The following is a 14962-nucleotide window of genomic DNA, read 5'->3' on the forward strand; positions in this document are numbered from 1 at the left end:
TGCGCCCTGATAAATATATATTGTTTTAGAGAAGTTATATCTCTGGCGCTGCAAGGACTTTCTTTTTGATGTGTATCACTTTAAGTTAGGAGTGGATACCCTGATAAGTTTGTATATTCTGTATATGTAGTGAATATATTGTATATGTGATATGTATATGTAATGTATGTTGTATTGTGATATTATTTAAAATAATTTTGTTTTTGTGCGCCACCTTGTCTTTTGACACGTATATATGTCATTATAAATGTGTGAACATTAATGATTTCAAATATTTGTAACCAACAGGATAATTAATTATATCTTGTTTGTAATTAAATGTTGGATTGATCCCTCAGTACCATTTTCTTTACTTTTACATCTCTTGATGTCCCTTGCTCAGGTATAGGAGGGTGATTTGGGCAGAACCCTATATAATTTTCTAGTATCACATTTCACCTGAGCTGTTAGCTTGGGTTCTGCATCATAGTGGTTGGACAGTGTCATCTAAATAATGAATGGTGTATTATGTCACCATTCACATATATCATCCTGAAATACCACTGGTGCGCTACCATGTTGTGGCACCCAAAATGAAAGTCTCAGTACAATACAATATGCATGCAATGAAACATAACACACTTCATAGTATACTTTTTTACTATTTTATTATTCACACACACTAACAATTTCACGTCACACCCTAGCACCCCCTGTAGAGTACACTCAAATACATAACACATGTAGGTTTAGATCTACACTTTTTTCATAATTAAAAGCATGCAATGCAATGCATGCACTGTTAAGCAATGAAATTGTTTACTTTAATTTATATTTCATATAACACAATGGAGTCTTTCGAAACCCCAGAAATGTGTTCCCGTTTTGCTTTTAATCATACTTATTTAAACACTCTACACGCTGGATGTCTTCATCTAGTGGCGGCTCCTCCTCTATGGCAGTGGAGCGCCGGCCCACTGCTCTGCGAGTAGTAGTTAAAAGAAAACTAAAATGATAATAACGAGCGTCATTATAATATTTGTTTCCTGGTGCAGGGCGGGGCTAGACTGCAATACTAGGGGCCAGGAGGAGGCGTGGTTGCTCCACTCTAAAGTGTGCATAACTGTTTGTCTGTCCCTCTCGGACTGACCATAAAAGTCAAGCGCACTTGGCATGTTCTGCACTCAGCCTGGGTGCAAAACAAACCCAGGCCCCCATTCCCCGACTGAGCGCCGATCCACGGCACTCACAACAATCCCAATCCTGCATTGAAGCATTGTGATTGGCTAGGGGAGTCAGAAGCATGGGTGCTTCCTGCTTCCAAGGAGCTCGAGGCAGAGGGAGCGGTCTGAGAGGTGGCAGCCGGTCGCGTGGCCAGCCTGAAGGTGTCTTTTTTTTCCAAAATGTATATTCTTTTGTTTACCTTCCTCCCCCTCACCCAATAACCCCTTTTTAAGTTGGGACCACCACTGATCCTGCTTCCTCTTTTAATTTACAACCCCCGCACCCACTCCTGGGAAATGCAAACGCCACTGGGAGGGGAGAACTCTGTAGTTCAGACGGAATTCTCCACCTACCACATCAAACAGGATAGGAATTTGCAAAATCACATTTTCTTTCTTGAAATTCCATGAAAATGTTGCACAATTATGCTTTAAAAGTGAAATGCACGTACTTAGTGTTAACAGGTCTAGGAAAACACTCTCAGGAGACTGTTTTAAGCAGAAAATGTCCCTGTGAGGTATTATCTTTGCAAACTAGCCTCCCTCTGTTACGTCATAAATCTTTTTTAATTTGTGAAACGTGCTTCATTTTAAAATGTTATATGAAATGGTAAAGTGCAAAATTTCATGAATGTTGTGTAACACGAATTATTGGATTTTCACAGATTTCTCCAGCATAAATAAAAAAAATCACAGGCCTGGATATGGCATACCGGAACAGGAAGTAGGCCATTTCAGAGCCATTCAAGAATCAACCCACAGTACTCCTTCTTCCTGCTGCTTCACTGACTCCAGAAGTCTCCCAAATGGGTGGAAAGCGTGATGAGTGGGTCCCGAGTTTCTCTAAGGAGGGACTGGGGATGATCGGGGAGTGTGTCTTCCAGATTATCCTTTGCTTTACAGAGCACTTGAAACCTAACATTGTAAATTGTAGTAACATTAAAGTTGTAAATTCATTTGTAAGGGTCTCCAACCCCAATGTGTAAGGGGGTGAGTTCCCCTAAATCCTACTTCTGGGTAGATATGTATACCCAAAAATAGGGAATACAATTAGGCATATATTTCCATCCAGGAAAAAAAATTATACTTTCAGAGAACTTCACACATAGGTTTCCCAAGATAACTGTACACTGAATGTGAATTTTTCTATTACATTTCACAGCAATCTCGAAAGCAAGGCTGCTGTCCCTCCTCTTTTCTGCCTTTTCTTAATTCTCTCTAAAACCATCCGATGTCTCATTTACATACAAAAAGGCAAAATGGGCATCTTTTCTCAATTTATACTGTCCAGAATAGCAATGTGAAAATGTTTAATACTAGAGTAGATACTATGGGAGATCCAGCACAAATTTGATTATGTGCAATTATTTACACCGTTTTTCTGTAAGTAATATTGCCTTCAGGACAAAATAAGTTTAGTGTTCTCCACAAATAACTGAAGAAAGGATACCTATTGTTGCATGTAACCTAAGGAAAAATTTGTTTCTGTAGCTATAAAAAATGGAATTTTTCGAAAATCATGTTCTTTTTTGTTTTATCTTCTCATGTAGTTTGGCACGTCTTTCGTTTTAGGGGAAGAGTTTGGGGATTTTAATACTTCTTTCAATGTTCTAGATGTTTGTTTTCATCACTTGTTTGATCTCTTTGGAGCTACTTTTAGATCTGACTACTTCTTATACAAAACGTTATTAAACCAACAACCAGCTCACAATGAAATAGACTGACCTCACGTCAAGCATATCATTGTTATCAGATAAACGACATAACACTTGTTATGGTGAGGTATGTCTGGTAGGATGAAATGTATGCTTATACTTACAGACTTTTTCTTTTTATCATGCTCCTGCAAAATGTGAAGAGTTGGCTTTATTGCTTCTTGTTGAATAGCTAGCCCAAGTTTTCTGGAAATAGTGCAAACATTGGTCAATATTATGAATATATCTACTTACAGGTACATGTAAACGTTATTCTTTCTTAACTGCCTATTAAAATGTTTCTTGTGTTCTTTATACTTGTCACTAAAATCAATCTCTAAATATCTTAAATGTCGGTTTACCACTTTCACTCTCCTCGATTCCATAAGGAGGGCGTTTCAAAAAGTTATTCCAACTCAGGTTTTTGTGTAGGTTCACTAGATAGTATCAGTCTAAACTAAATCACGGTGACCTACTACAAACATACCTAAATACCACCATACGGAAATTCTTATCTGATTGATAATTCTTTGGGAACTTGAAATTCTAAGCACAATTCAGAATTGTATTGTTTTTCAATGTTCCATTAGATTATAAATGTGATGAGCACCAAACACAAAGAAAGATAAAATGTAAATTATTAACATATTGCATCTTGTAGCTATTTTTGTGTGTTCTTTGGCTTTCTTAATTTACATGGTGATACTTACTGATGCAGGTCACCCGTAGAGCATATTTCCTCCGACACACAGGCAAATGCGTCATACATACCACTGAAAATATATTAAAAAAACATATTTTGCTCAATATCTGAGTTATACACATACTCAAATACAAAAGAATAAAGTCATCTGCTTTTATTAACATCCTAAATGTTATACCAAATACAAACTAACCTAAAGCACTCAGATCCTCGTACAAATTCTCCTGCCAACATGAGTTCTTTACAGCCTTGACTGCATAGCTCCATCTCATGAATATCTGAGACATACTTCTCCATCTCCTTTTCAACAGCCAGATTAACTGAGGCTGTCTGTTGGTGAAAAGTGATGTTAAAAGACCAAAGCAGTGCATAGTATTTACGGGCCGATTTATATTTTGGCGGAGGGAGGTATTGCAGTCAGGGCGGCGGAATAATTTACTCTGCACCTCCACCCACCAATAATGAAATGAACACCAAGCCTGTGGTAATTTCTTAAAAGCATTGCCAGAAACTGCCATCACATAGGTTTCTGTCAATGTGTTTTGCGGTTTGTTGCAGTGCTCCGTCACATTTTGTTTTTCATTTTCCCAAAAAAATCAAAGTGGGATTTTCTTTCTGGAATAAAATTAATTAAAATGCTGCCCTTACTACGGGAGTTATCTGGTTTTGCCTTGCGGTGACAGACAGTAAATAAGCAGCTATTCGATATAGCCAATTCTCCGATGGTCCTTAATCTATTGGAAATCTATGAAAAAACACACGACCCCCTGAACACCTCTAGTTTTGCTAATTCTCAAATTTATCCAAAATGGTTACTGTTAAACCTTATCTTTAAACCAGGTGCTTGCCACTCTAACTGACTGGCTCCTGTCAGTGGCAAAACTCTAACTACAAACAGATACTGTTCGTGAGTGGCGCACTATTCACATGCCCCTTTAGGTGCACTTTTTTATTAAAAAAACTGCTGCTTTTCTTTAAATTTTGTACGTTACAATGCTTATCAAACTTTTCAAGCCTCTTCTAAATAAATGCAAAATGAAATACAATACAGAGTCGATATTTTGATTTAATGACAATTTTTCTTGCTTGTCTTCTCTTTTTTCTCTTTTCTTTATGTTCTGCACATTACATCATGTACATAATTGCTTTTTGCAGCTTCACATTCAGTCAATCCCAATGCATTTCGGTATGAATATACCTTCGTCAGGGGATACTGTAAGTAAAATAAACACCATAAGATTTGTTTCTACTTTAGATCTGACCAACCTACTAATTCCATGCCACATTACGTGTTCTTTTGTCAAAATGAAGCCCAAAACACTCCCTGTGCTCCCTGCATGCATCCTTGCTAATTTACAAACACAACCTGCTCCGTGTGGATAACCTTAAACCTTGGTGACACCAAAATCATAGCATGCTGCACACACCAACTCCTATTCTTACCTGAACTGATTTGTTAAACGTATGCCGAACAGTAACACGTGGGCATCCTAGGAAAAAACCAAAGCTATCAGTACCGATCATTATTCCTACAACTAAGTTCTGTACTAATTACCCCCTATGCGCGATAAGCCTACCTGTGTCCCGCTGAGTTCAATGCTTCTGAATGTGTAAAGCACCCCGCTTCGTCTCGCGTGCAGTCTCTTGTCTCGCGCTCGGTACTAAAAACCAAACCTGAGAATTACTATCTTATTCCTCACATAAACTAAGAATCACGTAGCCACCGACTGCCGGTGTTAAAACCACGCTTACCTAGACTCTGGAACCTCTCACGTAAGTCCTGGCTTTCCTCCATCTCGCTGTGTTTGCACGCTGCTACCTGCTCGTTCTAAACCCCTCCTACTAGACACTAAAAACGGACTCGTGTCCAAGTTTCCTGGCGGGCTCCATCTTGGAATGGGATATTTCACCCGAGTCTGTATGCATAATGCTACTAAACGAAATGTAACAACATGTGACGAACACCTCTAATAAATTGTATGTATGATCCCCAAATGCATGCTAGCTGTATGTGTGTCTCAACCCCCTGTTTGGGACTTCCTTTTGACAAATTACCACTGTCCTATATTTACATGTTTAAGATGACATGATCCTTATTACAGTACACAACAGTTTATAAAAAACACATTAATTCGATTTTGTCATTGAGACCACATGGCTCAAGCGTATTCAAATAACGTATCCAATACATTTCTCTCTGAGACAACTGCCGATCGGTGTCAACATGTAACTTTGCATCAATACATTCCAATACTGTAAACCGCAATTGTGGTATGGTGTGCTGTCTCTCCTTCCAATGCATAGCTAGATTGGACTTTGGATTATTCGTTCTTATCGTACTTTTATGCTCCGTGATACGGACTTTTACTTTCCTTGTGGTTTTACCCACATATATCAACCCGCAGGGACACTTTATAGCATACACTACCATGCTGGTGTTACAATCAGATGTGTGTCTTAGTTGTATCTGCTTGCCCGTATGCGGATGCTGAAACATATTACCTGTGATAACATTACTGCAATGGCTGCAGTTGTGACATTTCACCATCCCCCTATTCTGTGTGTTGCCTAGGACTTTGTGTGAATGTTTTAGTATTTCTTTGATGTTCTTCGATCTGGTGTGGGCAAACAGGGGTTTTCCTGTGAATACTTCTTTGAAATCTGTCTCTGTTTCAATAACCTCCCATCTGTTCAAAACACTGGTTTTTATTGCCCTACTAGCTGTAGAATGTTTTATGACAAACACTTCCCGCTTGAGAGGTTCCCTGTTGGTTTTGACCAGTAATTCTTGTCTGTCTTTTAAACTAGCTTGATGTTTGGCTTTGTTCAATACCTCCTCGGGATACCCTCTGTCTCTATATGCTTGTGCCATTATGTCAATCTCTTGAAAACCTTGAGCCTCTTGCGAACAGATTCTGCGAGCCCGCAAAAACTGCGAAAATGGTAAATGGTTCTTCAATGACATGGTGTGGAAACTGCTGTAATGCAAAGCATTATTCCTATCGGTTTCTTTCTTGTACAACCTAGTGTGGAGCTCTTGTCTCTCTTTTTCTATGAGTATGTCTAGATAGTTCATAGTGTTAGCATGAATTGAATGCGTGGTCTTTATGTGATCATGACAGTCATTTAATTCAATCAACCGATTGAATAAATCCTCATGAGAACCACTCCAAACAATAAGAATGTCGTCAATATATCTGACGTAAAGTTTCAAGTGTGGCGCCCACCCTGGGTTTGTCAAAATGTGTTCTTCTTCATACTTTAAAAAAAAAAAAAAAAAAAAAATCAAAAAACACTACGGTAGGGGGGGACCTTAGGGGAGTTTAAAGACCAAGCTCTGAGTACAATCCCCAAGAACCTATAAACAACAGAAGTAACAGAGGGTCTCAAAATAAAGTGCCCAAAATTAACAACAGGTCAACCACAACCATAAGACCACAGTGATATACCACAGAAGTTCTCAGCAGGATGCGAGAAATACCCATCAGTCACCACACGGATCCGCCCTTCATCATTTGGGATTTTATCCGTACCACCCGTCTGAGAAAATCGGTGCCACACACAAAGGTCAACCCGGTGGTATGGGGGTTCCTAAGTGGATGGTGGCAAAGACAGTGAGGTATGCCACTCGATGTTAATGAGTGGACACAAACATGGGACTGGGGTGTGCAGTGTAGAAAGGAGTGAGAGGGTGAAGAAACCAAACTGGGAGTGCGTTAAAATTGGTTTGAACAAAGGCACTTAACAAGAATTTATTCGGTGTGTGCCTGACATACCAACGTTAAAAATCGATATGACCCAAGGCTGTCAAGTTAGGTGGACGGCCTGGGGTGAGAAATGGTCGACTAGTTTCTGCAAATATGCGACTTTTGTGTCTTTGCATTCATCAGGACCAACAATGAAATTAAAACTACTGCACCAAGTGAATTTAATAAAGTGAAAGAAAGCACCGGGAGAACAAAAAAGTGAACATTGTCACCTGAAAGCTCCGGGTGCCCTTACAGTCTGGGTTAATCCCTGTGGGAAAAAAAGGTTGGGTGTAACTATCGTTTAATATCTGGGCTGGTAACAAAGTCCACAACTGTGGATCTAACATTAAGTCATTTTCAAATTGAGGAAAAACGGGCATTTAAAGCACATATGGCCCGATATAGAAACATTCAGTCAGGAATTTCATCATCAAAACGTTTCCCAGTCCTTACCTCAATCTGTAAGGTAGACTGGCCTCACCCCACCTGGCAGCGGCTCAGGGGAAGATGAAGCACCGCTCTAAAAAGACATGTGAAACACATATCAACACACAGTATGCACAGTGCAAGAACGAAACACTTCAAGATCTCAATAGCTAAAAACAAGTTGGAAGGAGTATCCTTCCAAAAGAAAAATCGTTCCCAACAATGGCGGGGCCGGGGATCAATATGAGAGCAAGTATTCTCCTTTACACAGATGTAGCGAAGTGGAGAAAGGAAAAGAAGGGAGAACCCCTCTTACCTCTCCGTCGGTACTTCGGGGCCGGCGTCCTGGCCGTCTGGAGAGGTACCGAGCAGCCATGGTTCGCCTGTTTAAAAGCCGTGCTCCCATTGGTCGCAACGGTCACGTGGGGCCCTTCACTGTCTTCCTCGATTGGCTGTAAGTAGACGAAGCCCATAACTTGATTGGCTGTTCTCACTGTGAGCCAAATCAAATCATTGGTCGATCCGTAATACGAAGTCATGGTTACAGACACACACGACACAGGACGTGTGTAAACAAACCAGAGCGGGGTTTAAGAGGGATCATGACTGGAAAACATGGTTAAAGAAAAGAAAAGAAAAACACCGCGTTTATTCTGGTATTCCCGCTAAGTATAGCAACCATCTGAAAGTTGATAATATCAAACGGGAAGCGGCGGTGAACGTGTATGGATGGCTTTAAAGCTGAAGGCGAACACTGTATCACCATGACATTTGAAAAAAGTGCACAGCAATGCAGATGAGCTGAAGCAATTCATTCAAGTAGTCACGAGTTATGACTTTTCACAAGAGTGTCCTAATAAATGCAATATCCTAGGTTTATAAAACACATAGGATAACAGGAAAACACCTGAAAATAGGCAGAGGGACCAGGAAATACGGCCCTACAGTGTTTAAGGTGGACAAATGCAGTGGCGTCAATATGGACAGGTTCAATTAAGTGACGTCACTCGACCCTATTAGTTGAATTCCACAAAGGATGGAAAGTGAGTAGCAGGGACTCAAACAGAAAATCACACCTCAGGGAAGGGCACTAGATACACCCTATCAAAACTGTGTAATCATTGTCCAGTGTATAGGTGGGCGGATGGAGGAGTACGCAGGCCTGATGACATAATGTGATGCCCTGAGATCTAGCCCAATAAATTGACAGTGGTTCACAGGACGGACCACGGAATATCATCGTTTAATCCGTCTTTGTGAGTCCCCAATTTCAGTACCCATCTTTGTTCTTTAGTCAGCAGATATTTAGTTACATCAGCTGTGTGTTTGGGGATAAAGGGTTGCTCCAAAACAGTCCATTTGAATTCCGAGGCTAGATGTTTCGCCTCCAGAAAGTGAGCAGTTAACTTAGTGGCTTGTCTGGCACATCTGATGGTACTCTTGTGCTCAGATATCCGTATGCGGACCTTGCGTGTTGTCATACCCACATACTTATAGCCGCAGGGGCAGGTGATGAGATAGACCACGTGATCACTATTGCAATTGGTGAATTTAATTTGCTTCCATGGTCTAGAAGTGCCAATGTCGATTTCCAATGATTTCGTCGTCTGTGCACAGACCTGGCAATTACCACAGGGGTGATGCCCCTGGACAGGAGGGAGATTCCATAGTGCTCCAACCGCCCTTGGTGGATCTTCGCGTGGCCTAGTGTGTACTAGTTTGTCCTTCAGATTAGGACCCCTCTTGAATGAAACCAAGGGACGTGGAAGTGTTAAGCGTCCAGAGTTCAGTATTGGCCAGTGTTTCTTTACAACACCTTGTATAGTGTTGGAGAGGCTACCATAGGTATGAACAAAAGTTAGGCGGTCCAGGTCCGGCTTGGAAGGCCTGGGTTCTAACAGTGCTTCGCGGAAATTTGTTCATCGCCCTTTTCATGGACCTTTTCACAAGTTTGGGTGGATATTTTCGTGCCACCAGTTGCTTGCTCAGCTCATTCGAATGTTTTTTAAAAGCTGTTTTCGTGGAGCAGTTCCTTTGAACCCGTAAAAACTGGCTGAAGGGTAAACTCTCTTTTAATGCTTTAGGGTGGTTGCTGTCAAAAAGCAGTAGGGAGTTCCTGGCGGTGGGCTTCCTATACAGTTCAGATTGTAGGCCCTCAGGGCAAGACACAATAAGCAAGTCCAGGAAGGCCAGTCGTTGGTGTCCCACCTCAATGGTGAACTTCAGGTAGTTGTTTCTGCTGTTCAGCCAACCGAGAAATTCCAGGCATCTGTCACTTGACCCTCTCCACACTACAAAAATGTCATCGATATACCTTTTCCAGGTTTTCAGGTTATCGATAAACGGGTTTCCATTGTTCAGTACGTGATTTTGCTCGAACCAGTGGACATAACCTTTATGTCCACTGGTTCGAGCAAAATCACGTACTGAACAATGGAAACCCGTTTATCGATAACCTGAAAACCTGGAAAAGGTGACAGATGCCTGGAATTTCTCGGTTGGCTGAACAGCAGAAACAACTACCTGAAGTTCACCATTGCTTATTGTGTCTTGCCCTGAGGGCCTACAATCTGAACTGTATAGGAAGCCCACCGCCAGGAACTCCCTACTGCTTTTTGACAGCAACCACCCTAAAGCATTAAAAGAGAGTTTACCCTTCAGCCAGTTTTTACGGGTTCAAAGGAACTGCTCCACGAAAACAGCTTTTAAAAAACATTCGAATGAGCTGAGCAAGCAACTGGTGGCACGAAAATATCCACCCAAACTTGTGAAAAGGTCCATGAAAAGGGCGATGAACAATAACCGCGAAGCATTGTTAGAACCCAGGCCTTCCAAGCCGGACCTGGACCGCCTAACTTTTGTTCATACCTATGGTAGCCTCTCCAACACTATACAAGGTGTTGTAAAGAAACACTGGCCAATACTGAACTCTGGACGCTTAACACTTCCACGTCCCTTGGTTTCATTCAAGAGGGGTCCTAATCTGAAGGACAAACTAGTACACACTAGGCCACGCGAAGATCCACCAAGGGCGGTTGGAGCACTATGGAATCTCCCTCCTGTCCAGGGGCATCACCCCTGTGGTAATTGCCAGGTCTGTGCACAGACGACGAAATCATTGGAAATCGACATTGGCACTTCTAGACCATGGAAGCAAATTAAATTCACCAATTGCAATAGTGATCACGTGGTCTATCTCATCACCTGCCCCTGCGGCTATAAGTATGTGGGTATGACAACACGCAAGGTCCGCATACGGATATCTGAGCACAAGAGTACCATCAGATGTGCCAGACAAGCCACTAAGTTAACTGCTCACTTTCTGGAGGCGAAACATCTAGCCTCGGAATTCAAATGGACTGTTTTGGAGCAACCCTTTATCCCCAAACACACAGCTGATGTAACTAAATATCTGCTGACTAAAGAACAAAGATGGGTACTGAAATTGGGGACTCACAGAGACGGATTAAACGATGATATTCCGTGGTCCGTCCTGTGAACCACTGTCAATTTATTGGGCTAGATCTCAGGGCATCACATTATGTCATCAGGCCTGCGTACTCCTCCATCCGCCCACCTATACACTGGACAATGATTACACAGTTTTGATAGGGTGTATCTAGTGCCCTTCCCTGAGGTGTGATTTTCTGTTTGAGTCCCTGCTACTCACTTTCCATCCTTTGTGGAATTCAACTAATAGGGTCGAGTGACGTCACTTAATTGAACCTGTCCATATTGACGCCACTGCATTTGTCCACCTTAAACACTGTAGGGCCGTATTTCCTGGTCCCTCTGCCTATTTTCAGGTGTTTTCCTGTTATCCTATGTGTTTTATAAACCTAGGATATTGCATTTATTAGGACACTCTTGTGAAAAGTCATAACTCGTGACTACTTGAATGAATTGCTTCAGCTCATCTGCATTGCTGTGCACTTTTTTCAAATGTCATGGTGATACAGTGTTCGCCTTCAGCTTTAAAGCCATCCATACACGTTCACCGCCGCTTCCCGTTTGATATTATCAACTTTCAGATGGTTGCTATACTTAGCGGGAATACCAGAATAAACGCAGTGTTTTTCTTTTCTTTTCTTTAACCATGTTTTCCAGTCATGATCCCTCTTAAACCCCGCTCTGGTTTGTTTACACACGTCCTGTGTCGTGTGTGTCTGTAACCATGACTTCGTATTACGGATCGACCAATGATTTGATTTGGCTCACAGTGAGAACAGCCAATCAAGTTATGGGCTTCGTCTACTTACAGCCAATCGAGGAAGACAGTGAAGGGCCCCACGTGACCGTGCGACCAATGGGAGCACGGCTTTTAAACAGGCGAACCATGGCTGCTCGGTACCTCTCCAGACGGCCAGGACGCCGGCCCCGAAGTACCGACGGAGAGGTAAGAGGGGTTCTCCCTTCTTTTCCTTTCTCCACTTCGCTACATCTGTGTAAAGGAGAATACTTGCTCTCATATTGATCCCCGGCCCCGCCATTGTTGGGAACGATTTTTCTTTTGGAAGGATACTCCTTCCAACTTGTTTTTAGCTATTGAGATCTTGAAGTGTTTCGTTCTTGCACTGTGCATACTGTGTGTTGATATGTGTTTCACATGTCTTTTTAGAGCGGTGCTTCATCTTCCCCTGAGCCGCTGCCAGGTGGGGTGAGGCCAGTCTACCTTACAGATTGAGGTAAGGACTGGGAAACGTTTTGATGATGAAATTCCTGACTGAATGTTTCTATATCGGGCCATATGTGCTTTAAATGCCCGTTTTTCCTCAATTTGAAAATGACTTAATGTTAGATCCACAGTTGTGGACTTTGTTACCAGCCCAGATATTAAACGATAGTTACACCCAACCTTTTTTTCCCACAGGGATTAACCCAGACTGTAAGGGCACCCGGAGCTTTCAGGTGACAATGTTCACTTTTTTGTTCTCCCGGTGCTTTCTTTCACTTTATTAAATTCACTTGGTGCAGTAGTTTTAATTTCATTGTTGGTCCTGATGAATGCAAAGACACAAAAGTCGCATATTTGCAGAAACTAGTCGACCATTTCTCACCCCAGGCCGTCCACCTAACTTGACAGCCTTGGGTCATATCGATTTTTAACGTTGGTATGTCAGGCACACACCGAATAAATTCTTGTTAAGTGCCTTTGTTCAAACCAATTTTAACGCACTCCCAGTTTGGTTTCTTCACCCTCTCACTCCTTTCTACACTGCACACCCCAGTCCCATGTTTGTGTCCACTCATTAACATCGAGTGGCATACCTCACTGTCTTTGCCACCATCCACTTAGGTAACCCCTTACCACCGGGTTGACCTTTGTGTGTGGCACCGATTTTCTCAGACGGGTGGTACGGATAAAATCCCAAATGATGAAGGGCGGATCCGTGTGGTGACTGATGGGTATTTCTCGCATCCTGCTGAGAACTTCTGTGGTATATCACTGTGGTCTTATGGTTGTGGTTGACCTGTTGTTAATTTTGGGCACTTTATTTTGAGACCCTCTGTTACTTCTGTTGTTTATAGCTTCTTCATACTTTGCCATAAAAATATTAGCAAAAGTCGGAGCTCCAGTAAAACCCATGCTGGTTCCTGTCCTTTGAAGATAAACGGTGTCCTGCCACTTGAAATACCCATGGTAGAGACAAAAATGTAACAGCTCTAGAAGAAACACGTTCGTACCTTCCTCATAGTCATGTTTCAACAACATCCATTCCACTGCCTCCTCTCCCTCCTGATGCGGAATGGAGGTGTACAATGATGCTATGTCAATAGTACATAACCAGATTTGTTCGTCTGGATCAATGACAACGTCATTGATTCTTTTCAAGTAGTCTGTTGTGTCTTGAATGTATGTGCCCCATTGCTGTACAAGTGGCTGCAAATAGTGGTCCAAAAATTTCCCTAAGGGTTCATGTATTGACCCACATGGTGGGTCAACTGCATTCTTATGCATCTTAGGCACCATGTATATATGTGGTCTTTTTGGGTGTTGTACTGTCAAAAAACTACTAGTCTGTTCATTTATCCAACCCCTTTCTAAAGCTTTATCCAGTAAAGTCTTCAAGGTTGTTTGAAACTGGGTTGTAGGATCCATGTCCAATTTAATGTACGTGTCTTCATTGGTTACATGTTGCTGGACCTTGTCTAAATAGTAGGAGTTGTTGAGAACCACTAGGGCTCCCCCTTTATCTGCTGGTACTATTTTTAGAGTATCGTTCTCCGCTAGTCTTTTCAATGTAGTTCTTTCGTGCCTAGTCAAGTTGTTTCTGCTCTTCTGAACAGTTGGAATTTTTTCCAAATCCTTTTCAACTAAAATCTCGAAAAGATCTAATGTCTTGTGAGAAAAAGGAGCTGTGAATGTGCTCTTGGGTCTAAACTGCTGATGCGCATTAATCTATTGGGCCATAAGAGCAATTTGGACATTGCAGAGATGGAGTATTCTCTGCAATGGTCAAACTATGGTCCACCCTCTGTTAAATTTAGCAGGCCGACCATAAAGTTGGCGGCAAGCAAGCTCTGTCACTTTTGCGATGGAGTATGCTTAACGCCAACATTTAAATCTTGCCCTTAGTATCCAGCACAAAAGGTGCTTTGTATTGGAAAGGAGCCTTTTTCTTTGTGCAAAAGCCTCTACTTGCTTCTTTTTACCAAGTTGAGTCAAGGGGCATTACTGGGACAGATCCGTGCAAACACACATAAGTTTTCATGCAAAGCTCAATATATTAAGATCAGACTTTGCATGAAAAATTAACATCTACTTCAAGAATGTGAAAACAAGAGCACATACCTATGGTGAGAACAGATTTCAGTCACAATACAAATCATTTGTTGATGGTGTTACTCAATTTAGGAATGCTGGTAAGTTCTCGCGTGATTTTATCCTGTGAAAAATGTTGTCCCTTTTCTGGCATTTGATGAACCATGTGTGAGAGAAGACTATTTTCTCCCATTATTTTTTCATACAGTTTATGGAAAGTGCTCCAGAAGTTAAAATGAGAGTACAGTTTTTTGAAGATTACAGTATCTCCTCATCCATGTAATAGTAATTGTCATTGCAATTATATAGGTTATTGGGATTAGTCATGTGCTCAAGAAAACAATAAAGCTATGCATTTACTCAAGCTTCTTTGTGGTTGATCAAAATTAATACCTGTTAGATGTGATCATTAGTGGGGGCCATGT

The 14962-nt window shown here is 41.6% G+C and overlaps 1 protein-coding gene across 2 annotated transcripts in view; it reads right to left on the reverse strand.

Moving 5' to 3' along the window:
* The window catches only part of NOSTRIN (nitric oxide synthase trafficking), a 743535-nt gene that overhangs the window by 588325 nt on the left and 140248 nt on the right, over positions 1-14962 (reverse strand). For both annotated transcript variants that reach the window (XM_078681620.1, XM_078681621.1), the window contains 2 exons: positions 3607-3669; positions 3022-3103 (listed from right to left, as the gene is read on the reverse strand). In XM_078681620.1, coding sequence (XP_078537746.1) covers positions 3022-3103; positions 3607-3669 — 145 coding nt within the window. The remainder of the gene's footprint in view (positions 1-3021; positions 3104-3606; positions 3670-14962) is intronic.

This window comes from Lissotriton helveticus, chromosome 3_1, assembly GCF_964261635.1.
Source record: "Lissotriton helveticus chromosome 3_1, aLisHel1.1, whole genome shotgun sequence".
NCBI classification, from domain to species: Eukaryota; Metazoa; Chordata; class Amphibia; order Caudata; family Salamandridae; genus Lissotriton; species Lissotriton helveticus.